This window comes from Hippichthys cyanospilos, chromosome 3, assembly GCF_059441005.1.
Source record: "Hippichthys cyanospilos isolate Australia breed blue-spotted pipefish chromosome 3, RoL_Hcya_1.0, whole genome shotgun sequence".
Lineage (NCBI taxonomy): Eukaryota > Metazoa > Chordata > Actinopteri > Syngnathiformes > Syngnathidae > Hippichthys > Hippichthys cyanospilos.
Window position 1 is genome coordinate 22,111,966 of NC_142371.1, and position 27,242 is coordinate 22,139,207.

The following is a 27,242-nucleotide window of genomic DNA, read 5'->3' on the forward strand; positions in this document are numbered from 1 at the left end:
TACCTTGGAAAGTTGTAAAAATTCAGCCCGACACTAGTTTCACATGGAAATAAAATCGAGTGGGCATATGTGTCATAATAGGACAAATGAAAATGTCTCAAGGATCCATACCTGAATGTGAACAGGAAGTCTGAAATTTTGGATTGAAGCAACATCCTTCAGCAAGCTCCCTCAGTATAGCGTCCCATGAAAGGCTTTAAATGTCCAGATCCGTGCACGAGTTTCACCAATGGACATACATTTGTGTAGACATATTTGTCATGACAGAATGCTTGAAAAAAGACTCTCGGACCCGTGCCTGAAAGTGAACAGGAAGTCGGACATTATGATTTGAAACATACACCAATGCACATAAAATTTGGTAAACATATTTGTCATAGCAGCACGCATAAAAAACTAGCAAGGAACCATGCCTGAAATTGAACAGGAAGTCCGAAATTTTGATTTGAAACGCCCACCTTGGGCAAATCCCTTCACTATATGAAACTGAATACATATATTTGTCATTACAAGATGCATCAAAAAGTTTAAAGGATCCATGCGTGAAATTGAACAAGAAGTCGGCAAGTTAGAAGCCACAACTGAAGGAAAATTACCTCACTATCGATTAGTTTCACCAATCGACATAAAACTGGGTAGAGATACTTGTCATAACAGCATGCCTGAAATTGAACAGGAAGTCGGCCATTTTGAGGAAAATCAGCAAGGTACTTGGGTTAAATTATACGACTTAGAAAAGCTTTTAATCAAGCCTTAGTTTCAATCAGCCAAAATAGGAATTGGGTATGTGAAAATAGTTCTTTTTTTTTTACCTTTAAGTATTTATTATGTGTATGAACACATTTGTGTATGTGTGTGTGTGAGACCGAAGGAAGGGGTGGTCTTTGAGGGGTGTGTCCAGCAGGACCCAGGCTGCACCTCCCTACAAGGCCGTTGCAACGCAGCACTTGGCGTGCAGTGGACGTCCGAGCTGTGACTTGTAAGTGTCTCTTTTTCTCTTTTGTGTGTGCATGCTTTAATATGTGTGTTTGTTTTGAAATTCATGATCATAATAATGCAATAATGTGATGAGAAGGAACGTCACAATTGAAGTGAATATAATGAAAAAAAAATGCTGCCAGGTGTTTCACATGTGTATTTGTTAAGTTGTTAGATGTTTCTATGGCATATTGATTTATCTTACGATTGTGAGCAAACAAATCTTCTGTAATATGTTTACATATAAAATTTAAGACGAAAAACACATTTAAATGAAAACATCCACGCAAGCGCACACAATGATGGATGGAATGTTTTCAAAGAAATATGAGCAGGAACATTGTTTCATCACAAGTTCCAACCACTTGAAACGTGGTTTATGTACATATGAGAATTAACATTGGTTTTGATGGCAAAAGCAGATTAAGTGCAACCAGAAAAAAAAAAAAAAAAGAACCAGAAGGATGTGTGTGAAGGGGGGGGGGGGGGGGGGGGGGGGGTTTCTGGCATGGTGCCCCACCCCACAGACCCCCACGCATCTGCAAATGTTTGCGAGTTGGACTTTTTAATCACCATGTTTGGCAGCTTTTCATTTGCTTCATAAATGTTGTGTGACTATTAACGTGACCATTTAAAATGTCTATAATTGATGCGCGCTCAACTTAATTCATTGTATCCATTCATTTGTAATTGCACTTTGTTTTTTATTTCCAGACTCAACTCACTAATGATGTGATGGAACAATATTAGAGTTTGAACAAAACTTAAAAAAAAAAAAATCTTTAAAAGATTGAGCTCATAAACATAATTGACTTTTTGCCAACATTTGTCCCAAATCAGCTTCCATAGTTTGAGGCAGCAGAGGTCAGATAAATTCCTGCTGCTGCACCTCATATGTTTTCACTTGTACGTGTTTAAGTTTTATATACACGCCATGCACATGTTTCACTTTTACATACACTACGTCAGGGTGTACGGCCTGGGGGCCACATTAATCGGGCCCACTCACAGTTTACATTATCCAGAGGCCAGTAATACTTGTTGCATTATTATTGTATGGCTGTTTTCCCCACTAATTTGTGTTTTTTTTTCTTCTTCGGATTGGAATGTATAAAAAAGTTGATGCGACATACTTCAAAATGCCAAATATTGGAGCGATAATTGGCCCGGCTGATAATGATTCCATTCCCTAAATAGATATATTTATAAAACTTGTTCATTCACTGTACAGCTAATCCAAAAATCTGCAGTGAATTGGGGCCACCCAGCACACAAATAGCTAAAATGCACTTACAATTGATACTCATTGAAATGCATTGGGAAAAAATACTGACAATTAAAACCGAAAATTTTTCCCAAAAATGCGTCTTAAAATTTAGTACATGGAAAATGGGGTGGGGAAAAAAATCCCCCCCCCCCCAAAAAAAAATATTTTTAAATATTTGAAAAGATTTGAAGAAAAAAATCCAACTGTATATACTGCTAGATGAGTGGTTCTCAACCTTTTTTAACAGATGTACCCCTTGTGAAAAGTTTTTCAACCCCCTAAGCAGCGCAAATCATTTTTGGCGGGACTAAGGAACAGACTTAAAGAGAGCTGTGCCATTCATATCTGATTAAACTTTGGAACGACATCAGTAGTGCTATCTCTAGGCATATTTAATTCAGCAACTCCAGATGGCAGTGAATGCAACATGTTTTATTTCTTAAAATTTAAGAAATAAAGGCATAAAACATTTTGTAACTGGGGTCACCATTCTGTAACAACAATAAATTGCATCATGTTCCAACGAATTTACTCTCAGTTTGAAAAGTAGTCATGTCCTAACATTAAAATTGGATTTGCTGATACCTTGTTACAATCTCACGTACCCCCTAATGTGTTTTTTATTTACCCGCGTTTGACAACCACTGCTATAGATTACAAACAATGGCAGGAAAAAACAAACTTGGACAATTATTCAGTCAACAACAGCATTAGCTTTGCTGGCTTCATCATCTCGTTAGCATGCAATTTTAGCCACAAAACACATTTTGACAAATTTAAAAATGATTGCATTTTTTTAAATATATGAAACTGGTTGAATTGGTTGCTATTTTGAAGAGTCATGAATACTTTCACGATTTAATATAAAATAAAATGAACACATTTTTTTTTTATTAATAACCCAAAGTTTTGTCCTTCCTAGTTAAAACCGCTTCTATCTACTGTAGAGCACTATCAATGCACTATCATGATTGGCCAGAGGCGGCGCTAAAAAACAAAGACTCAGCCAAACAAGGCACAAATCTGTAAATGTTAAAAGATGAACTAAATCAGTTCCAAAACGCTTCAATTATTTCACGGAACCCACTTCAAGAACCACTGGTCTATGCAATATAATTTAAAAAACTAATTGAAAAATAATGAATTCCAAGATTTAGAGGGGGTGACAACCATGAATCGATTGGTCAAAAAAGTTATACAGTAGTTCTGGCTGATAAAATGATCAAACAAAAAGCAAAACATTGCGGTCAAAAAGGGACTTCATTAAATTCCCCTCACCTAATTGGAACCGGAGGCACAAACTAAGTTTTATGTGACAAATGTTGGCATTTTTTTTAAGTGCACACACCTGTCTACAAATTGACCACACTGGAGGCAGCAGGAGTGAATTATATGTTTTGTGTGAGTTATTAAAAAAATAATGAGATGTTTTTCTTCTACCTCTCCACACTGGTGGCCATGACGCATTATGACAAAACTTTAAAAATAATTTGAATCGGCTTTTTCGGGCTGCCCTCTTTTTCTTTCAATGGGGACACGAGAGCTCGCAATTTAAGCCGGGGAAAAAAGCTCAACTAAGCCCATAATTAGTACAGTGTATGCTTATAATACATGATGATGTATAAGTGCCGTTTGTTCACGAGGGCGTGGTCGTTTGCGGCGGGTCGCGGTGTTAAGGTCACGCCACACGACGAAGCGAGACAAAGTCAATGAGACGTTTCCGTCTCGACCGATCAAAAGCTCAGATTAAGATCAGCTCCGGAAGTTGGTCCCGCCCATTAGATTGGTTGACGCTAATGCAGATCAAGTTTGGGGTTTCCCCGATATACACAATGTGAACACAACCACCGCAGTGTGTGTCAAGGTTATTTTGATGATAATCGTAGCTGTTATTTTTATTAATTTGAACTTCTTTGATCTATCAAAGAAAAGAAGTACAAGAACATGACATGCTTAAATAGCAACACAAAGTCTCTTTTGAAGTATTTTTTAATGATGGCCAGACGAAACTTGTCGAACTCAAAAAGGAAAACACACACAAAGCAAATGTCTTGTGTGCGAACTGTAAACGGACCACACACACGCAAACGCGCCCACGCACAGGACCTTCAACTTGATAACGCCACAGACAGCTCTTTCCTTTTGATCCGCCGTCGCCAACAAACACAAGTCATTTGAATGTTCTAAACGCCATCAAGAAACAGTTATATATGCAAATGCTTTAGATCTTCCCCAAGACCAATTAGTAAACAATTTAATATATAAAGTATGCTAAATCATTCACGACCATCGATGGCTACAGACGCCAAAGATCCATTTTTACTAAATTCTGATGCAGAATACTGTAAAGTAATCATTCACTGCCATTGACAACTATACAAGTCAAAAATCAATTGCAACAGGACTGGTGGTCAATCAGAAAAAAAAAAAAAAATATTTAGTTTAATAGAGAGTAATAAAGGGTGAAAGGGCCCAAAAATACAATCTCCATTTTTTTTTTTTTTTTTAGTTGTCTGGACAAATGCGATTTTAGTTTATTGAAATCAACTTCAAGCCCTATAACAACAAATATTAATTAAACAATTGTATATATATTTTATAATCTAAAATAAGAATGAACTAAGTAACTAACTAAGCATTTTTATGTCTATTTTATTATAATATAAAATAGACATAAAACTGCTTGGTTAATATTTCTTAATTTTATGTTATAATAAAACATACATGTGCATGCAGTAAATTTTGTGTATATTAAATAGTTTTAGTTAATTGTAATAATCAAAACTCTAAATGCTTGATATATTTATTTTAATAAAGCTACATTATGATTTAAAGCAGTGCTTCTCAAAGCGGGGTCCGTGGCCTGACACCAGGGGGTTCGTAAAACAATTTGGGTTATTAATAAAACAAATATATACTGTGCATATATTAAACTATAATATTATATATTAAACTATACGGTCATTATTGTGAGAATGCGGCCTGTATAAAAATTCACATTTGTGTGTTGAAACTCGTCTTCGGATCAATATTCTTTGAAAGGTGTCGAATACAAAATATAAATCTAAGTTACATTTATAGAACTCACCCATACTTTTGGGGGGAAAAGTGTGTCTTAAATTTGGAGAATTACCCTAAGTGCAAATGTCTACAAGACTGACTTGGCAAATCAGTGTTTTTCAGGGAATAATATCGTAAAAATGAAAGAAAACATTTCTAATAGGCACATTTTGAATATGCACATACTTTGATATTTCTTTTTATCCTAAAACCTGTTCCAAAATTTCCAAAGCGGTTTCTTCTGACAAGCATACAATGTCATGACATCATTTTATCCTCAACATAAATTGAGCCAATAGTTCAATGAGGTAACTATACAATTATGATTTTTCATTCATCCCGGCCCTCGGGACAAAACAATTAGTTTGTTACCCAGCTCGTGTCCCTGACATTGCAGCTGACACTATAGGTTCTCCAAACAGAATGATAACGTTACATAAATATTATCCAGGAAAGAAGTCGAAATATTTGCGAGGTTGGCGTCCGCTCAAAGTGGCCGGGGCTTGTCACCGTTATTTGTTTTTTAGGGGGTGTCTTTGGCGAAATACTGGGTGACGCCGTCTCAGCTTAAGATTCGGTTTCCTGCGCTCTAGAAACCCAAGAAGAGGAATTTCCTGGAGATGTTCTATGTAGAAGGTCCTGAAGGCCCAAGCAGGAATGTGGCCGTTGTTGGCGTTAACCAAAAAAGGAAAAGCAGGCCGGAGCGGGAAGAAACGTGTGAGGACGCGTCTAGACCATCCGACCAACCAACATTCCCGTCAGCAGCAATTAGTCACGTTTTCAGTCATTTAGATCAGGAAGAAACTTTTGTTTGATGTTTTCTCTACCAGACTCGCAGAAATTAGTGATTAAAATTCTTATACATACAATATCAGTGGTGGTTAAACTTTACTCAAATAATGATTATGTCAAAGCAATGGTTCTCAAAGTGGGGTTCGCAAACCCCCGGGGATCAGTGGCCTGACTGCAGGGGGTCCGTGAAATAATTAAATAATTTGGGTTAAAGTAACGTATACTTCTTGTGGTAAGAAGTACCAATAAACAACTTATAGTTAAATTGTGTTATAGTGACTTATGCATCACTGGGAGAAACGCACAAGAGTTGGTTGGATGGCCAGCGCGTGGACCAAATTTCAGTTGATTTAAGAGTGCCTCGTTGTCGGCCATGAGTGCTTGCACGTCACGGAAATAAGGCGGAAGAGGGAGGTAATTGTTTACTAATTTTGACATGAGTTAGAGTGCCTTGTTGGATATTCAGGGGGGCATGGTTACATCGTCTAAGAATGGAGAAAGTTGCATGACCTCAAAATTTTCAAGCCGCATTTTTATCATGTTTCTGGTGATTTTCTTTCAGCTCATTTAAATTTGGCACACTTGATAACGACTATAGCGTGTCAAACTTACAAGACATTTATTTATACTCTACAAGGTCTTTAATGTACCGTTCCTAATCTCAATGTATACATAATAATCATGTAGTCATAGAGATCATGCATTAATAATAATAATGTAGTCATAATAATAATAAAGTAGTCATAGTGATCAAGTGGACTTTGTGTTAAATGAGTGGGCCAAGAAAAAGATTTATGGTAGAGTTGGTGGCCATGCTGAGCCAAGTCTGGCTGGTCTGCCGGGTCTGAACTGCAATGTGTGTGAAGTTGAGTTGATTTCATAAGCCATTCTAAGTCCATAATCATCAGAACCGAGCCAAGGCGCAGCACGAATTTGGTGTGGCAGTAAATCACTTTACCCGACAGTAACTCGATGAAAATGTGGCGCTCAAGTGTCAGATGAGATGTGGAGGAAGTGGCCAAGACCACATCTGTTCTCCAGATGGTCCTTCGGCCTGGACTCAGATCCATTCAGTGTTTGAGTCTCCTGGAGGGTTTGAGGAGACCAGAGCAGCTGTGAGGCTTCTTGAAAAAAAAAGGGAAAATTTTGCAGGTTTTTGGATTCAAGTTAGCGGTCCCAGCTGGCTCTATTCTGTCGCTGGTTCAACTCCAAATGGACTCCACTTGAATGACTATGTTTGTTCTACTAATGGCTTTCGAAGAACCAACACTAACACCTTACGTAATACCACCGCAACAGGAACAAGGGCATGCATGTGAACAGGGATTTTATCAAGAATCAGATGAACAGGAAAGAGAACTAAACAGATATAGGAATTGGAGTGATAAAATAAACAAAGTGGAATAGCAACAGGAACAACCTTTTGAACAAGACCAACAGCGTTAAAGAAGCTTGAGCAAGAACAGGACCAATAATAGCCAAAAAAAGGAAAATAAAACAGGAACAGGAAAAACAACATAAAACAGGATGGGGAACACAAATGAGAACAGGACCAACAACAAGTAAAATGAAAGATGGAGGAAATTAAAGAACAGGTAGAGAAGCAACAGCAAGCACTAGAGCACGTGTGAAACTCCAGTCATTGAGAGCCGATGTCCGGAATGTTTTCCAGGTTTGTCCCCCTAAAAACCCAGATTCAAATGATTAGTTAACCAGCAAGCTCTGCAGCTTAAAAATGACCCTAATCATTTGAATCAGGTGTGTTTGAGAGAGAAAATATGGAAAACATGCAGGATACTGACCCTCAAGGACTGGAGTTTGACACCTTGCACTCGGGCAAGAGCAGGAAGAATTGAGTAAATACAAGAAAAAGAACAGGAACAAAACCAAAAACAAGATTAAGAGAATAAACACAAATAAAACAACCAGAATAGGAACAGAAGCAGGTGAAATAATTTATTTTAAAAACAAAGATAAGAAGACAAAGAACAACAACAAAACAAAAGAACAGGAATGACGGCTAGGTGTGGCATAGGAACAGGAAAAATAATGAGAACAAGAAAAAGAAAACAGGTATAGCAGCAAGAAGAAGAAGAAAAAGAGCAAAAGTAAGAGGAAGAACAAAAGAACTGGACTAGCAGCATAAACATTAGGAAAAGGTAGAAAAAGAAGAGAACAGGAGCAGAAACAACAAGAAAAAGAGCAAGTATAAGAGTAAAAACAACAACAGAACTAAGAATAAAACAAAAGCAACAACAATAATAAGACAAATGAAAAAGACTGGAACAAGCGCATGGACATGAACAAGGACACGACAGAGAACAACAGGAACAATAAGGAAAACGGTTTCTGCTGTTTCATTTCAGTATCCTTTGACCCTTCAAGGCCATCTTTCGTTTTTCAGATGATGTCATAGACATCCAATCAGGTGCTTCCCTTTCCTCCATCCTTAGACCATTGCAGTACATCCTTGAGCAAAGGAGGAGGTTTGAGCTTAGGACGTAAACAAAGTCACTCAAGTTGCCCCGCTGTGATTACCATCACATGCTTCACATTAGCGGGGCCCTTTTCCTTGGGAGAACTACGGTCGGCCCGAGACAGTGATTATACGCAGGCCTAAAATCTATATACACACCTTAATGTACACATTGTACTCCAACACACACACACACACATGCACACACACATCACAAGTATACTCCCCCCACACACAAACCAATTACATACACACATATCTCATCTCACAAAATTTGTGGTTGAGTCTCTTGGTTCTAATGTTCTCATGCATACACACTCACATACACCATGTACTCATGCATTATAATCAAACATTACTTACACACTTTTTACATGTCACACACATCACAACATATACACTTTTTACATACACACACATGAAGTACACGTTTCTCACACACACATCAGCTAATCAACAACATATGCATGCATACATGACAGACACACATCTAACACAAATGCAGTCCATACCACATATACACAACTATCACAAACATCAGCAGTTCTCAAGTGGGGGTACGTGAAGACACATCGGGGGGATTGGGAGATTTTATCCAGGTTTCTGCAAGTATAAACAAATCTAATTTAATGTTTTTCAGTGCAGGAACAGGAATACCGCTTTTTTTTTCTTTTCAGATTAAGAGTGAATGAATTGGAACATTTAGCAACTTGTTACTATATTGCGCAAAACTGCCTAATCTTTTATTTTGTTAAGTTCTATACAGACAAAAATTGTCATCAGAGACACCATTTTCCGGCAGGCGAGCCAGAAATAACGAGGTGATCATCCAAAAATGCTTTGTGCTGATGAGTGGGCTTCTTTCCTGGGTGTTCATCACAGGAAAAAAGGTTGAGAGCCACAGAAATAGACAGACCTATCCAAATCACAGAGATCATGCACAATTACACACAATATGATTTCCACCATTCCTCATCCTCACATTCCTGTAAAACATTTGGACCTGGCTGGTACACACGTGTGTTCGACAGCTACAAACGCACACTCACTCACACATTCCAGCCCAGTGGAGCTGATTTATGAACATCCCAGTCCCATCTGTAACCTCTCATCTGTAATAAATACAACAAGCACCATTGACCTTTCAAAGGCTCGCCGCTTTTTCTTTGGCACGCTAACAACATCCATCCGTGTGTAAATAGCGCATCAATTAATACAGCTCATCAAGAATGTTTATTACAATTTCTGTTTGTGTTTAACTCCAGATGGTGATAAAAGTTCCTTCTATCCATCATTTTTCTATACTGTTTGTCTTAAAGGGGTCGTGTCAGGGTGAGTTGGAGTTTATCCAAGTTGACTTGGGGTACACCCATGACCGGTCGCCAGTCAATAACTGGTCGCATTGACCACGATGCCGCCGTGCCGCCAGCGGTCTTTCTTGAACAACGCGTTTTTCTCGGTCACCTTCTCACAAACGACGTGCACATGACATTCCGAAGCGTTCCTCCGCCGTTTGGCACTTGATGTGGTCGGCGGCGCGGGTCTGCAGGAAACGCGGCAGTCAGCTTAAACACTTGCAGATGGGCCAATTCTTCAGTTTTCTTTTTGTGATAGCGGACAGCTGCTCACACTCAAAAACAAAAGGAAGTGACTTTGGTCTTCTCGGGAACACAAATATTCAGTCATCATCAGTATCGTCATCCTCATATTTTCATCAAATACTGCTAATGAATGTGATGAGGAGAACACGTCTTCTTCCTGAGATTCAAACCCAGAACCTCTTGACTGTGAGGTAGATGTGCTCACTACTATCCTAGCGTGTTGCGTGCAGTTTAGGGTTTTCTGGACTCCATCCAATTCACACACACACAGGCGCACAATAGGGAGTAGACATCGGTTTCCAAGTGTACATTTCACAGCCGCCAACTCTACATCATCTGCAAATGGAGATTATCTTGCAGTTCCTTATGAACTTAATTTCCGCAGACCAATCTCCCACACAAACTACAGCGAGTTTTGTTATACTCCCACCACGTAGACCGCGTTTCAACGAAACGCGAGAACGAAAAGGGAGTCATGCCGATTTGCCATGGATCAAATTAGCTGTGTTCACTGCCACAACAACGCCATTTCTAAATGCAGCCGTCTACAAAAATAGCAGAAGAAAAAAACCTTGCAAACAGTGAGAGCGAGCTTTGTTCTCAACTTGTGATATGTAAAAAAGGTCCATTGTCAAACAATAGATTGGTCGCCAGTCAACGGCAGGCCATAGAAGTGACTAATTTTCACCTACCAATCTTCTGTACCAACTCCAGCGAGTTTGTTATACAGTACTTCCACCGTGTGGACCCCATGTCTCAACTGCGCTGAAATAAAAGTGAATTAGATAGTCGTGTCGATTTGCCAAGAATGAAATTGGTTATGTTCACTCCCACAACGGCGCTACAAAGCCATTTTAAACTGCACCCATCTACAAAATCTCTAAAAGAAAGAAGACTGCACTCGTGCACATAGTTATATGGCCATACACTTGCAATGGGTATGAAAAGAAGGCCTTTAAACAGAGAAATAGTTGATTGGTCGCCATTCAACGACAGGCCACGTAGACGAACAACGGATTGGTCGGCAGTTTATTTCTGGGCTTCGTAGAAATCAATGGACCGGTTGTGAATCAATGTCAGGACATGAAAACACAATAGACTGGTCATCAGTAGGGCTGAAACTAAAAAAAAATGTTGATTTACTGGATTTTAAAAATATGTTTCAATTCATATCTGTTTTAAGTGACGTTTTCAAATTGCACATTTTATCATGAGTCGTTTGCTAGTTTGGTCTGTTGAATGTTAGAAAATCGGATAAAATGGTGATCACTGTTTTCAATTAAAAGAAGATGGTTGTAAATGTCTCATTTTTTGGTTAACACAATGCTGGTCAGTCTGCTTTCATGCAGGATTTATGAAATCTGAGGATATGTCCGATCAAAAAGCTGAAATTCGGAGCATTCATAAAATTTTAAGTCCAAAAACATTATCAAGAATCAATGTATTAAGGTCAATCTGCTTTCATGCAGGATTGATGAAATCTGAGGATTTGTCCTATCAAGAGGCTGAAATTCGGAGCATTCATAAAATTTTAAGTCCCAAAACATTATCAAGAATCAATCTATTAACTTCTAAATCAATTGTCGATTCATCTCATCAAAAATTATTCCATTTCTAGTCACCAGCCAAAAGGACGCGCATATAGAACACTGTTTTGAACATGATGACAAAATGGCTGCTTCCCACCTTGCAGGAGAAAGAAATCGTCATGGCGGGGGGGCGGAGTCTTCTCCTCGCTCTCATGGTGGCCGTCTGCCTCCATCGTAACGCTGCACAGAGGACAGGTGGGTGTCATTATTGAGCTATGACCTCATCTCACTGCTTTCCAGCGTGTATAGGACAGCTGTTCACACACATGCTCACGTAAAAACACACAATTGGCAGCTACTCATGCTCACAATGGATATCACCAGTACTAACATCACAGTGTGTGTGTGTGTGTTGCGTGCGTGTGTGTGTGTGTGCGTGTGTACTGTGCTTGTTCACGCACTAACGCCTCACATGCTTCACGCCCACTATTTATATCCTGGTCATCTCTCCTCAATGACTTGAGACAGTGTTAAAAAATTAGAAGATGTTGCCATGGTGATCAGGATCTGACCATTTGTATTCCTGATTTCGGATGCAACCCGAATGATCAAGAAAAATTGACCTATTCATCAACGGAATCTTGGGAGAGTCCGAATTCAAAGGGCTGAGTTGGAGCTAGTCACAAGAGGGAGTCATGCTACTGTATATCCCTTGGGACTAAACATCTTTCAGCTCTGTCTTTCCTTGCATCTGGATCATTAGAGACTAACTCCCGGTGTAGTTTTTTTGAGAGTGTGCTTGCCCAAGCCTCTCGGTGTTACGCAGGATGGCCAAATACATACAATTCACACACACTTGAGACTAATTAAAAAAAAAAAAGGCTTTTGAACAGCGTGAGAGTCTCCCTGGGACTGGGAGTATACTACAGTCATAAGCACACATTCTTTGACTGCGCAAGCTGTGTAATGATTCATCGGGGTCACAAGAGCAGTGGCGAAATATCCAGTTCATTTGTCCTCTTTCCGCTAACACTTCCAGTTCCATCACTACCATTTTTTTTTTCTCCTCGTTAGGGCTGCAGGTAGGAAATATCTTATTAGGATATCTTATGAAAACCATTGAATAATCAGGTATTCATAGAAAAACAAAAAATATATTTTTGCTTAAAGAACAATTCATAAATACAGAAGACAATATAATAAATCTTAATAATAGTTAAAATGTTCATTTTACGATTTTACTTGCTAGAAACACTGCACAACACTGTTGCTCGCCCCTAACATCGGAGCCGCCGTTAATTTCTTTCTTGTAAATGGGGCCATGTGTTTGTAGTTCAAATAAAAAAAGAATCACTTTGTACAACACAGACACTGGGTTGCAGATCCAACCCGTTAATTAATTGCTTTGTTTGCAGCATAGCTGTCCAGTGTATTTTTCATTATTTTTTTGCAATGGTTGAGTTGCATTCGGCGGCTTAACTTGGTATGCGGTGTAGCGCGAAGACAAAATATATTGCCACATTTGGGGATCTACGTAAATCAGGCCTATTGTCTCGAGAAAATCTTGGCAATGTTTTCAGAATGAGTAATGACAAAAGGAGTAAAAGATTCCATTTGAGCGCTTGTTGAAGCCATGCAAGCTTAAAAAAGGTCAGTTCCCAGGGTAACTGGACTGTTCTTGGGAGTTGAAGACCTCCAATTAGAAAGAATTATTGCTGATAGAGGGAAAGATTCCAAATGAGTGCTTGCAGAAGATGTGGAAGAATAAAAAAGGTCTACGTCCCAGGATAACTACTCTTCTTGGTTGTTAGGGTCCAGTTTCCTCCCTTTAACTTTATGGATTGTGGTGACTCGTTTGACTGACAATTTACAAAGACGTAAAGACTCCACCTGAGTTGAAGGGGACACAGCTTGGATGTTTTTCACGCTTTTGCACTGCACGTCACTGCAGATTTTATTTAAGCCGTTCAAGCATTCATTTAATTTCCTTATTCTTAAAAAACGGCCATTATAGACTTTCAGATGGATAGTAATGCTATGGAATAAATGTTGAAAAGGCTTGCCAGACTTGTACGCCACCTGCGCTAGCAAAGCACTTGCTGTTTGACCGCCACACCATCCAAAACTGCCGCTTTACCATGTGACACGAGCCTGACCCCAATTGTCAGTCTGCACTCAAGAAGCCGTGGCCGACCTGGTCTTCATGGTCGACGGGTCTTGGAGCATCGGCGCAGAAAACTTTGAGCAGATCCGCCAGTTTTTGTCTACGTTGGTCAACAGCTTCGACGTGGGCTCTGACCGGGTCCGCATGGGTCTTGTCCAGTACAGCAACACACCGAGAACAGAGTTCCTGCTCAACACATACCAGAATAAGAACGACATCCTCCGTTATGTTAGCAAACTACCCTACATGGGGGGCGGTACGCACACGGGTCAAGGCCTGGACTTTATGCTGAGTAACCATTTTGTGGAGGAGGCCGGGAGCAGGGTGAACCACAATGTGCCCCGGATAGCCGTGGTCATCACGGACGGAAAATCCCAAGATGATGTTGAGTCTCACGCCTTGGAGCTGAAGAGGAAAGGGATCGTCTTGTACGCTATCGGGATTAAAGATGCGGACGAGGATCAGCTGAGGGAGATCGCCAGCGAACCGCACAGTCAGCACGTCTACAGCGTGTCGGACTTTGCCGCGCTTCAGGGAATTTCTCAGAGCGTCGTTCAAACTTTGTGCACCACTGTGGAGGAAGTCAAACGACAACTTCTGCAGTTGTCTCAAGGTAACGAACGTCAGGCCAGATAGCTCGTGGTGGCAATGAGACCATGAATATGGCGCTGACACCAACGTTGGGTGGTCGGCATTACATTGGTTTTATCGCCAGGGGAAACACTGTCCTGTTTGTGATGTGTCAAATTTACAAGGCGTTTATTTTCCCTTAACAAAATACGAACAATATGATGACGAATGTTAAAATGTCATGTAATTTTACCAAGATTTTTTTTTTCATGGATCAAAAACCAGCTTTGAATTTTTCCCCGTTAAGCTCCATTTTAAGAACAGTAAGGTGCACAAAACGTTTTGAAACATTGAAGTTAGATGCGCATTTAAAGACTTAGAGAACATGAAATGAATTTCATCTGTAAAGTGCATCACAGTGAACTTTAGGCTCAGCTTTTAAAGTCCAGTTGAAAAGCATTGAAAGCAATGTAGTTCTTGGAATGAAATATGGAAAAATGCAAAGCAACTGACAATCCATTGTACCCCCTCAAAAAATCTGAGTAATTGTTAATCCTTAACAGATTGTAGCACATTCCATCACAGTCACATGAAAGACAGGATGACAGTGAATATATTAAATGCAGAGTTGGCTGGTGAAAAAAAGGTCTGCTCCATTTGTTCGGGGATTGGACTAAACTCAAATGAACTTGGTTGGGTATGACACAGTAAAGATATGGTTAAAACTGATGTAGCCATTCCACTCATACCACAAACACTTGGAGATCTGCTTAACTTCGTCGTGTCTCCTTCAAAACAAGAAATATCTTGAACCACAAAAAGAAAAGGTGTCCTCCATTGCTGAAATGCCCCTGATATGTACCATGTGATTGAATGATAAACAAACCAGGATGAACACCACCAATATTGAGAAGCAGTATAGAAAACAGATGGATGAAAATTTCAAACGTTAACGTTGTTCTCTTCTCTCTCAGAGTGTGCCAAAGCCACCGTGGCTGATGTGGTCTTCCTTGTGGACGGCTCCTCCAGCATTGGCATTTCAAATTTCCAGGAGGTCCGGGGGTTTCTCAAAACCGTGGTGTCCGGTTTCGACATTGGTCCCGATAAGGTCCGCGTAGGTTTGGCGCAATACACAGACAAAACTTTTCAAGAGTTCCTGTTGAAAGATCACATGGACAAAAAGTCTCTGCTGGCCGAACTGGACAAGTTCCCCTACCGGACTGGAGGTACAGAGACAGGCAAGGCCATCGACTTTGTGCGGACGCAGTTTTTCACCGAAAGCGCCGGAAGCCGAGCGAACCAGAGGGTGCCTCAGATCGCCGTGGTCCTCACGGACGGAGACTCCACCGATGATGTGGTGGAAGCCGCCCGGCGGCTCAGACAACACGGGGTCATTGTCTTCGGTATCGGAGTGGGACAGGCCAACATGGCCGAGCTTGAGGCCATCGCCAACCGACCGTCTGACAACTTCCGATTCTTCATCGACAGCTTCCAAGCTCTTCGGAGACTGAGTGAGGTTCTGCTGCAAACCGTGTGCACTTCCATGGACAACCAGAGGCAAGGTGAGTTATGGAAGGTCAAGGTCTTTTGGGTTTAGGTTTCCAGGTCAGTAATGGCATGCAACTAGCTAGTTTGTTAGCAGCATAAGAATATGTGGATGGAACCTCACTGAGAAGGATGCAATGAAAACCGAATTAATGGTTTTGATTTCAAAGATTTGTGTCCATCGGTACACAAGCTAATCAGATATGCTGTATGTATGTTTGAGAGATAGATAGACAGAAAGACAGACAGGCAGACAGACAGACAGATTTATTTTCAAGAACTTCTGAAGTTATCATTGATAAGTTAAATTACATTAAGTTAGAACCATAGTTGATATGACTCATTTGATCGTTATAGATTTATGGCGTACAAAGTGTTTTTAACACAAGAATTTATTCCAATTATGACCCTCTGACCTTGTGGATTTTGATTTGATGAAGATCCGATGTTCAGCTCAAATGAACAATTCATGTAGCGAGACAGTTACGCAACATATAGCCTCGTGCCATACCGCAACAATACAGACCAAAACAAGCTCACTATGTTTGAGGCCAGCCAAAACACGCAACACGAACAATTCAGTGGAAGAGAAGAATTTACTGTAAGGCATGTTTGCTGTGGGAAGTTTCCACAGAAATGAATCCCCAGCTCGACATTAAAAATCTGAAAGCAGCAAGATGTCGGATCCGCTTTTGGCAAGCAGGGATTTTTACTTTCAGCTTCTGGACGCCTTTTAAGAGCACTAAACAATATGTGCGCCGATGTGGGAGGTTAAAATGAAGTCATGTTCCGCTCTGGGAAATACAAAACGCAGCCTGAACTTGTCTTGGCCAAAAATAACAGGGGCAGAATATTAACAAGACAGCTAACTTATTTAGCTTTGTGTCAAGCTGCCAGATGAGAGACGATGGCTCCAAAATCTCCTGTGTTTTTCAGCTTTGTCCGAAAGGTTTTCGGATATCTTCTTCCTGGTGGACAGCGGCTTGAGTCAAGCCGAATTTCAGCAGGTCCGAAGCCTCCTGGTCCGACTGACCAACCAGCTGAACTTTGGAATCTCAGCGCACCGGCTCGGCCTGGCTCAGTACGGTCAAGACACCAAGGTGGAGTTTCTACTAAATGCTCACCAGACCAACGATGAGACCAGCGCTGCGGTTCGCCGTCTCCGCCAGCGTAGGCTACAGCCCAACGAGCAGCGCAACCTGGGCGCCGCCTTGGAGTACGCAGGCTTGAACTTTTTCACCAGCCAGGCGGGAGGCCGGGCAGACCAAGGTGTCCGACAGTACCTGGTTGTTTTGAGTGGGAAAGATTCTGATGACGAAGTGTCCAAGCAGTCCCGTTTACTCAAGGCCCAAGGCATCAAAGTTGTGGCTATGAGCCTTGGCGCATCCATCCCGCATTTGCGGGACGTTGCCTCCAGTCCTGCTATCGTGTACCAATCTCCTGTCAACACCCTTCCCTCTCTGAAGGCCACATTTGAAGACCAGGAGCTGCAGGTCAATCTAACTGGAGGTACAAGGAAATCTTTCATCTTTTGTCCATCGAATCTTTCGGTTTCAGCATCAATTTAGGTCCTTCAGATTTTGTACAAAAAAAGATGCAGTCCTTATACATCATCTAATGATGTAGTATCTGATTGCTATATCTTTGTAGCATTGTATTTTTCAACCTCGTTTTTAAACATAGCAAGCGAGTCACATTTTTTCAATTCCATTTCATTATGCCATAAATAAGCACCTTTTACTTTTGCTTCATGTTCATAATCATTGATTTTTTTTAAGACACCATTTGGACCCCGTAGCAAAATTGATTCTTGTATACTTTGCACATTACGCAGTGTTTATTTTGGTAAACTATACAGTATGGTAGTTGGTTTTAGATAGTATTCATCAAATATAACTAAGACATTTTGTGAGATTTAGTCTTTTCTATTTTAGTTGAATTAACAGTAAATTTTGACTTGGTGTTTAATTTGTCTGTGACCAAAAATGATATCCTTTGTTCTGTTCAGATTCAATGATAATTTATCAATATCAAACCAGCTTTTTATTGAATATTTTTTCCCCATAGACCGCAAACCTCTTGTACCATCATTCATTCATTTTATTCATTCAATTATTGTGCTCTATCGCATCAAAACCTTTCTTTAAGTCGATGAATATCTAGTTAATTGTTTCATCAATACTCGTTGCAATTTCTTCTATATTTTGGCATAGTCACAGGTTTAAAGAACATATTCCTGACATTTAAATCCAGACAGCCTCCGTCTGGCTTTTGTTAAGTGAGTTATTGGCATGTCACAACAAGTCGTGAGGATTTTGATGAAGATTCAAAAGTTGACCTTAGGAAATTTGAAGCAAACTTAACCCTTATGTGAAGGGTGTCAAATAAACTTTGTAGCGGACCACATTAAAGTTATGATTGTCCTATGACTGTGAGTCATACATTAGACTTCAAGGAAAACAGTGACAACTAAGGAGGTCTTGGAACACTTATGAATTATGTGACACTGGGGATACTTTGGACATTTTCACTTTGGGTTTTGTTGCCATTGCAAAGACTCAAAGAATTCTCTTTTCATTGTGTGCAAACTTATAGAGCACTGGGAGAGTTATTTTTGTTGTTTCTTCTTCCGCAGAATGCAAAGGAGCCAAATTGGCAGACATCGTGTTCATCATCGATGAGTCCGGAAGTATCGGAACTTCCAACTTCCAGCTGGTCCGCACGTTCTTGCACTCGATTGTTAGCGGCCTTGACGTGGCTCCGTCCAAGGTGCGAGTGGGCATCGTGATGTACAGTGACAAAGCGAAAGCACAGGTCTACCTCAACACCTTTGACGACAAGAGCGAGTTGCTGAGTTTCATCAAAATAATGCCATACACTGGCGGCGGCACGAATACGGGAGTCGCCCTCAATTTCACGCGGGAAAATGTTTTCACCAAAGATAAAGGCAGCAGGAAGGACAAGGGCATCCAGCAGGTGGCAGTGGTGATCACTGACGGGAAATCCCAAGACGACGTGAGCAATGCTGCGGTGGCCCTCCGTCGGGCGGGCGTCAAAATCTATGCTGTGGGTGTCAAGAACGCGAACCACGCCCAGTTGGTCAAGATGGCGTCTCATCCCCCGAGCAAGCACATTTTCACTGTGGACAGTTTCTCCAAACTCCAAGTGCTGGAGCAGAAACTGCAGAATATCGTTTGCCACAACATCCTGCGGCAAGCGGTCAGCGTCAATGTGAGAAGAAATAGCATCAAGGAAGGTTTGCACCGACACGCTTTGTCATTAAAACGTGTGAGCATTGCAAAGTTCTGTTTAAAATCGCCCCATAACTTTACTCACTTTATGGTGAGTACTCAAAAAAGGTATTATGCACAGTTTGAACATTTAACTCAGTAATTCATCACATACAATAAGAGAGAGCCTGTGTACGAGTACCGCATTTAAGATCACTGAATTACGTAGTCCACTATACAAAGCCTATACCGTACATCCCTATATTGTGAGTAAGGAGTAGGAAATGTGGGAACAATTCTGCAAACAGTCCAAACTATTTTATCAGAAACAATACATTCAACTTTGTTGTGTTCTAGGCTGCATGCAAACTGATGAAGCGGACATCTTCTTTCTGATTGATCACTCCGGAAGCATCTACCCAACCGACTTTTACGACATGAAGAAGTTCATCATCGAGTTTATCAGTACCTTTCGTATTGGGCCTCAGCATGTTCGTTTGGGCGTTGCCAAGTATGCAGATGCACCAAACTTGGAATTTGATCTGACGGCCTATGCGGACGCCAAAAGCCTGGAGAAGGCGGTGGAAGCCATCGTGCAAGTGGGCGGCGGGACGGAAACGGGAAGAGCGCTGGAGTTCATGGGACCGCAGTTTGATCGGGCCTTAGCCACTCGAGGTCAGAAGGTGCCAGAGTACCTAGTGGTCATTACCGATGGGAAATCCTCAGATGTGGTTAAGTTGCCCGCGGAGAAGCTACGAGCTCAAGGTGTTACTATATACGCGATTGGAGTGAAGAATGCCGACATGGCAGAACTTAATGAGATTTCGGGTGATCCCAAGAAGACGTTCTTTGTCAATAATTTTGACGCTCTGAACCCCATCAAGGATGAGATCATCACAGATATCTGCACTACAGATGGTGAGAAGATTTCTTTTTCAAATATCACTATTCCTTACTGCTTGTTTCAGCTTCTCTCGGAATCATACATTTCAGAACATGTAATTTGTGCAACCATGTGTCAAAACACAAATTCACACTCTGATAGTCTCTTCGATGAGTCGGTGGCTGGTTACCAGTCCAGGGTGTACCCCACTGCTGCCTGAAGTTAGCTGGAATAGACTCTAGCTCACCCATAATCCATACACGGAGGGCTTCAAATTCCAAAACGAGAAATTGAATTCACATTTGGCCAGTTTTGCTGAGGGGAGTTGTCCGGGGAATGAGGGGAATGAAGTCCGCCACGAAAAAAATGACTAACATTCTACGTGCGTTGTATTTCTGCAGTTTGCAAAGACGTACCAGGAGACCTCCTGTTCTTGATCGACAGCTCTGGGAGCATTTACCCACAGGACTACGAAAAAATGAAAGACTTCATGAAATCCGTGGTCGGCAAGTCCAATATTGGGCGGGATGACGTTCATGTGGGCGTCATGCAGTTCAGCACCATCCAACAGCTGGTGTTCCCTCTGAACCGCCATTTTACCAAAGACCAAATGTTGCAAGCCATCGACGCCATGCAACAGATTGGAGGGGGTACGCATACGGGAGAAGCTATCGCTGCTTTAACGCCGTACTTTGACGCGTCCCAAGGTGGGCGCCCTGGTGTGAGACAGAGGATGGTGGTGGTAACAGACGGAGAAGCTCAAGATAATGTCAAAATTCCTGCTGCGGCCCTGAGGCGCAAGGGCGTAGTGGTCTATGCTATCGGGGTGATGGAAGCCAACAGCACTCAACTGCTGGAGATCAGTGGGTCACCAGAGCGCGTCTACGCCGAGAGGGACTTTGATGCTCTGAAGGACTTGGAGAGTCAGGTGGCTTTGGAAATCTGTGATCCAGATAGAGGTAATTTATCTTTGTTCACACTCTGGTCAAAACTCCAGCGCAGTGAATATCACAGGGGGGTTACGTTCCAGATCTAGATACCATAATACGAGAGTTCACTATACGGCTGGTTCCTACAAGAAATTGATTTTTTTTTCTCCTCCAACAGAATGCAAGAAGACAGAGAAGGCAGATATCATCTTCCTAGTGGACGGCTCCACAAGCATCACGTCTGATAAGTTCAAAAGCATGCAGAAGTTCATGTCATCTATGGTCAGCCAAACTACGGTCGGTAAAGACCTCACTCGCTTTGGAGTCATTCTGTTCTCTACAGACCCCAAATCAGTTTTTACTCTCAACCAATACGAGTCCAAGCGAGATGTTCTGCAAGCAATATCAGCTCTTAAATCCCCATATGGAGACACCTACACAGGAAAGGCTTTGGAGTACGCCTTGCCCTTCTTCAATGCCGAGCACGGAGGTCGGGCAGCGCTCAAGGTTCCGCAGATTCTGATGGTGATCACAGACGGCGACGCCACGGATCAGAACAATCTCCGCCAACCTTCTGTGGCACTGCGAGAAAATGGGATCAGTGTCTTCAGTATCGGAGTAGAGGGCGCCATCAGGGAACAGCTGGAGATTATGGCTGGTCACGACTCAAGCCGCGTCTTCTATGTGGACAATTTTGCTGCTCTGGAAACTTTGTACAAGAACATCACACACGTCCTTTGCAATTCCACAAAACCAGGTAGGAGACACTTAAGACCTTGTTTCCATGCACATGCACTTCCACTAGGAAATAGCTAAAACCAAGAATCAGATGATGTGATTACTGAAAAATAAACATGATCTGGTAACTTTGGTTAAAACATCTCCAATGATGTGCTCTTTACTTCTGCAGCCTGCGAGAAGCAGAAAGCCGATCTGATCTTTCTACTCGATCAGTCAGGCAGCATCAGCATTAACGACTACGCCATCATGAAGAATTTCACGACACAACTGGTCGCGAGCTTCAAAGTCAGCCAGGATTTAGTGCGCGTTGGACTGGCGCAGTTCAGTGACATATTCCAGCACGAGTTCTACCTGAACCAGTTTTTCACTTACGAGTCTGTGACCAAGCGCATCATGGGAATGAACCAACGAGGCGGCGGAACCCTGATTGGTCGCGCCCTGGATGCCATCAGGGGTCACTTTGAGGAGTCCAACGGCTGCCGCAGGGCAGCCGGCGTCTCCCAGAACTTGGTGCTGATCACGGACGGTGAGTCCCAGGATGAGGTGCAGGATGCCGCGGACCGCCTCAGAGCACTTGGGGTGGAAGTGTTTGCCATCGGCATTGGTAACGTGCACGACCTTCAGCTTCTGCAGATCACAGGCACCCACGACAGACTATTCACCGTCGAGAACTTTGATAGTTTGGACAAGATCAAACAGAAGGTGGTGGACACCATCTGTAAATCCAAATCCCACAAAGAACAGACAAGTATGCTCCTTATTTCTGCTTTTTTTTCCTTGCTTTACTCCTTCTTTTGTTCTATCCTTCCCTTTTTCCATCATTTGCTCATCCCTTCTGTCCATGCGTTTTCTTTCCATCCCCAGTAATTTCTTCTTTTTCTACCTTCTTTTTTTCTTGTGTTTTTTTTTCTATCATTCCATTATTTTTTACTTTCTCTTCTCTCCTCTTATCGTATTTCCTTGCATCACTAATAGCTTTCCTCTTTTTGGTTTCACATCTTTGCTTTCTTCTTGCCTTCCTTGTCTCCTTTTCTTTTCCTTTTTCTTTTTCCCCTCACTTTGTTCTTTGTTCTTTTCTCAGCAGTTCCTCTTTTCTTTTCCTTATTTGTTCCCACGTTTTCTTTTTTCCATCTTGTATTCATTCTTCTCTTCTTTTTTATTCATTTCTTCCTTCTTTCTTTTCATCCTAACAAGATGAAGATCTTTTCTTTGCCTGAATTCCATTGCTTTTTTCTCCTTTATTCTCTTCTTCCTTCTTTCCTTTCTTTTTTTCCAGGTACATTCATAGATTTGTCTGACTTGTCATTTTTGCATGACAAATGTTGCTTCAGGCTGCAGCGTTGACATTGCCATGGGCTTCGATATTTCTCAAAGACGTGGCCTTCCTGGTGAAATATTGGTCAGCGGCCATACCAAACTCAGGACCTTCTTGCCCGAGATCGTCCATTACGCCTCCACAATCCAAGGGCTCTGCTGCACTGGGCCTGCCCCGATTAAGACCAAAATTGGTTACAGGGTAGTGGGCCAGGATGGACGAACCCTCTACGACTTCAAGTTCAAACCCTATGACCCCAACGATGACGTCGTAACTAAAGTCATGACTTTGAATTTGAATGTTCCCACACGCCTCAACACCGCCATGCTCAGGTCCTTTGGGGAGAAGTTTAAGGACGACTCCAGGGGTGGCGTGAAGGTACGTACCACGTCTTTTGCATATGTCTTGGAGAGGTCTTGTGTACCCAAGTCACATGACTTAAATCATTGAGTTTAGGACTTAAGACAAGCTTGGCTAAACATATGAAAGACTTACCTTGACTTACATGACTTGAGAGTCTTGCGCGATTGCGTTTGAAAATTTAATTTTTTATATGGTGTGCACAAACCTGGCAACCCATGAGACACTCATGGAAAAAGCTCCAAAGATGTTTCAACTCTCGACTCTTGACCTGATATGTCCTCCTATAGGTTCTGGTCATCTTCTCAGACGGATTAGATGAAGACGTGGTGACGCTGGAGTACGAGTCAGAACGGCTGCGAAAGTCTGGTAAGAAAAAAATACATTTAAAAAAGGATGATGTTAAGGTATGTTTTTGTGGTCTGACAAACAGATGTAATTCAATAAACTTCCTGCAGGCTTGGATGCACTGCTGATGGTAGGCCTGGAGGGGGCGCCAGACCTGGCGCAACTACAGATGTTAGAGTTCGGCCGAGGGTTCGGCTACAAGGTCCCACTCAGCATCGGCATGCAGAGCGTGGGCAGCACCGTACTCAAGCAGATCGTGAGTTCACCGGGAGGCGGCTCAGCTAAATGCTAAAGCTCGCTAACGCAACACCGTCACATGACAACAACGTGGAGTCCTGTGACTGACTGTTGGATGTTGTGTTGTGACAGGACACGGTTTCCGATCGCGAGTGCTGCAACGTCATGTGCAAATGCTCGGGGCACGAAGGCATACGTGGATCTCGGGGTTCCCTGGGGTCAAAGGTTACAAACTCATGATCGTCGTCATCTTCATTATCAACACTTTCTTCATGTGATGTCTTTTTGTTTTTAGGGTGCATCGGGACAACGTGGTTACCCGGGATTCCCAGGAGAGGAGGGGGTACCTGTAAGTAAGCTTATTTTCATTCCTCCTTTTATCCTTTTGTCTTTTTCTGCTTTTTTCCTTTTTAACTTAATTTCCCACCTTTCTTTACTTTTCCTCACTTTCTCTTTTTTTCCATTTCTTCATTCTTCCTCCCCTCTTTTTACTTCTTTGGTTTTGCTTTCCCTCAAGCAAAACGCCTGTCTCTTCCCCTGTTCTTTCTTCAATCATTCTTCTTTCATTTTCATTCTTTCGTCTTCATTTCCCTCCTTCATAGATTGTAAGGAGTCATTTTTCTTTTCCAACCATTTTTCCCTTTTCTTCAGTATGCATTTTTGATTACTTCTGTCATTTTCATTTTCTTACCTTTCATTCCATCCTTCTGTGCTTTTTCTGAATGAAGTAAAGATCCCTCTTTGGATCCTTGCTTGTGGTGCTAAGAGTTCAGCCGTGGTGTCGATGTGTTTCAGGGTGACCGTGGTAGTCCTGGACCCAGTGGACCACAGGGTGTACAAGGCTGCGCTGGAATCCGAGGATCAAAGGTAATGTGTTTTTGTCCCTTTGCATGGTGATACACTACATGCGGGGCGTCACTGACTTCTTTTGTTTGATTTGTGTTCAGGGCTACAGAGGCATGCGAGGTAATCGGGTGAGTGACCTCAACAAAATGACGTCATCCTTTAGCAGTAAGTTGCCTTTGATGGACGTCAAATGAATATGTTGGCAGGGTGACGATGGAGAATTTGGGCTGGATGGCGTCAATGGAGAGCAGGTAGATGCCCGGGTGTCATCATCATCATCGTGTTTATCACGTAAGATGAAGGCTCAAATTGTGTTTGTGCACACAGGGCGTGTCAGGACAAGATGGTAGCCGAGGAGAGCGAGGACATCCCGGAGATCCGGTAAGTTACACAGGGACATGAGATGTAATATTATATTGTTGTGTTTCACATAGTTTTGTTGCATGTGGAATTAACCTATAGGCGTGTTGACCTCTGAACTCCTGCCAGTTGATTGACAAGTGTAATCTTATCCTTCCCTCAGGGCATTCCTGGTATTCGAGGGGAGGCTGGGCTTAAGGGACAGCGAGGCCTGAGAGGAGATCCCGTAAGTTGAGAGTCTCCTTGCGACGACCACTCAGATTGCTGGTCACATGACCCGCCTTCTTGTGTTTTTTCAGGGAGAACCTGGACGAGACAACACCGTGCCCGGACCCAAGGGAGATGTTGGAAACCCTGGTTTACCGGTCAGCAATCCCACAACGCAACACTGCTGCTGAGAACATCGTGATGACGATTCCGTCACTCGTTATCGTTCTTTTCATGCTTCCAGTCTTTCTTGTCTCTTTTCTTAAACTCTTTTCTTATATCCCTCTTTCGTTCCTTCTTTGGATCTTATGTTCCTGCTCACATTCTATTTCTTCACAGGGAGAACCAGGACAAGATGGTCGGGCTGGAGACGGCGGCATCCCCGGGAATGCTGTGAGATTTAATTTGATTTATTGGCGCCATCTTGCCTAGCATCAGCTAACTTACTCTCACGCTAAATTTGTTTTTTGTGTCAGGGTCCCAACGGACGACGAGGACCCCTTGGAGAAAAGGTGGGAAATGACCAAGAATAAAATACATTAGACCAGTCCTTCTCAAACAGTGGGGTGGGCGCGATGGGATGCCAGTCTCTCATGTCTGAGAGTTATAGTTTTTAATTTGCTGGCAATATTTTTTTTCCAAATCACATACATGATTTTTTTTGTTTTTGATTTTAGATTAACCTGTAACCTGTATGAGCCCAGTGAAAAAAGTTAACATTTGTTGAAAGTTTGTTGATATTGCTTCTTCTAATGGAAAAAGATACAATTTTAGGTATGCTTATACAATTATTATAGATAATGATCTTATTTATAGTCACTGCAGCGATAGGCAACATTTGTCTTTCTTGAGGGGGGCTCAAGGGGGGCTGCAAAAAAAAAAAAAAAAAATTGAAGTACTGGATTAGACCGACTACATGCAGCTTTGTCACCACACTGACCAATTTGATTGCACCTATCAAAGCGTGTTTGTGCTCTCCAGGGTGCTGAGGGAGCTCCCGGAGATCCTGGCGTGTCAGGAAGTCCAGGCGCTTTTGGTCCTCAGGTGAGTAACAAACAAAAACTCATGTCTGCATTAAAAACATTCAAACTTTTTTTTTTTCACTGATGCTTCGTGCGCGTTTAGGGCCCCAGAGGGGTCAGAGGTCAACCTGGACCAAGAGGGATCCCTGGACTTCCTGGGCCACAGGTAAGCGAAACATCTGAACCATCACACCGGAAACTCCGCCACCCATAAAAGTTGTGCCCTAACAAACATTGTTGTGGTGTCCTGTAGGGGGGCCCCGGCTCACCAGGAGGGGCGGGCTCCAGGGGAAGACGTGGTGGTAACGGTCAGAAGGTGAGCCAGTGACAGCTTCTTGTTGACATCGACATGGTAATGATGACGTTTGTCATTGAAGGGACAACCTGGAGAGCCGGGCATTCGAGGTGTGCAGGGGACAGCAGGACCACGGGGTACGCCGGTGAGTGTTTGTAGGGGGAAGTGTGGTACACGTGCTAACTTCATTAACTTTAACTTTAAATAAACGTGACTGAATGAAAAGATGGATACCCTCCAATTCATCGTAACGTGACACTAATGAGAACAAGCAGCTTATAAAATGTGTGTTTCCTTGAGTCTTTGGAGGTGTTTATACTGTACAGTATGTGTCATGTGTCAGAGCAGCTGCACTTTGTGTACTCATGTAAACTGTTGATACGCTTTCCAGGGTCAGGATGGCAGAGATGGATATGGTCCAGCTGGACCCAAAGGGATCAAGGTAACCAGGAGACATTCCCGCAAGATTACGCACACGTCAGAAACC

At 42.2% G+C, this 27,242-nt stretch overlaps 1 protein-coding gene and 1 long non-coding RNA gene across 2 annotated transcripts in view; one reads left to right on the plus strand and one right to left on the minus strand.

The window, feature by feature from the left end:
• LOC148426295 (uncharacterized) lies at positions 1-14,233 on the minus strand. The gene is made up of 4 exons (XR_015865049.1): positions 14,132-14,233; positions 13,898-14,053; positions 11,861-11,943; positions 1-298 (listed from the first exon to the last, which is right to left on the minus strand). It is a non-coding gene; the product is annotated as an uncharacterized LOC148426295 (long non-coding RNA).
• Positions 11,874-27,242, plus strand: part of col6a4a (collagen, type VI, alpha 4a) — a 22,283-nt gene continuing 6,914 nt past the window's right edge. The window contains exons 1-27 of the mRNA XM_088410287.1: positions 11,874-11,958; positions 13,872-14,480; positions 15,412-15,999; positions 16,919-17,491; positions 18,618-19,238; positions 19,570-20,130; positions 20,497-21,054; positions 21,203-21,781; positions 21,935-22,513; positions 23,097-23,458; positions 23,731-23,809; positions 23,899-24,044; positions 24,158-24,250; positions 24,321-24,374; positions 24,821-24,892; positions 24,973-24,999; positions 25,078-25,122; positions 25,199-25,252; positions 25,395-25,457; positions 25,531-25,596; positions 25,778-25,831; positions 25,915-25,950; positions 26,420-26,482; positions 26,564-26,626; positions 26,714-26,776; positions 26,838-26,900; positions 27,147-27,197. Coding sequence (XP_088266413.1) covers positions 11,883-11,958; positions 13,872-14,480; positions 15,412-15,999; positions 16,919-17,491; positions 18,618-19,238; positions 19,570-20,130; positions 20,497-21,054; positions 21,203-21,781; positions 21,935-22,513; positions 23,097-23,458; positions 23,731-23,809; positions 23,899-24,044; positions 24,158-24,250; positions 24,321-24,374; positions 24,821-24,892; positions 24,973-24,999; positions 25,078-25,122; positions 25,199-25,252; positions 25,395-25,457; positions 25,531-25,596; positions 25,778-25,831; positions 25,915-25,950; positions 26,420-26,482; positions 26,564-26,626; positions 26,714-26,776; positions 26,838-26,900; positions 27,147-27,197 — 6,198 coding nt within the window. The 5' untranslated portion in view covers positions 11,874-11,882. The remainder of the gene's footprint in view (positions 11,959-13,871; positions 14,481-15,411; positions 16,000-16,918; positions 17,492-18,617; positions 19,239-19,569; positions 20,131-20,496; positions 21,055-21,202; positions 21,782-21,934; positions 22,514-23,096; positions 23,459-23,730; positions 23,810-23,898; positions 24,045-24,157; positions 24,251-24,320; positions 24,375-24,820; positions 24,893-24,972; positions 25,000-25,077; positions 25,123-25,198; positions 25,253-25,394; positions 25,458-25,530; positions 25,597-25,777; positions 25,832-25,914; positions 25,951-26,419; positions 26,483-26,563; positions 26,627-26,713; positions 26,777-26,837; positions 26,901-27,146; positions 27,198-27,242) is intronic.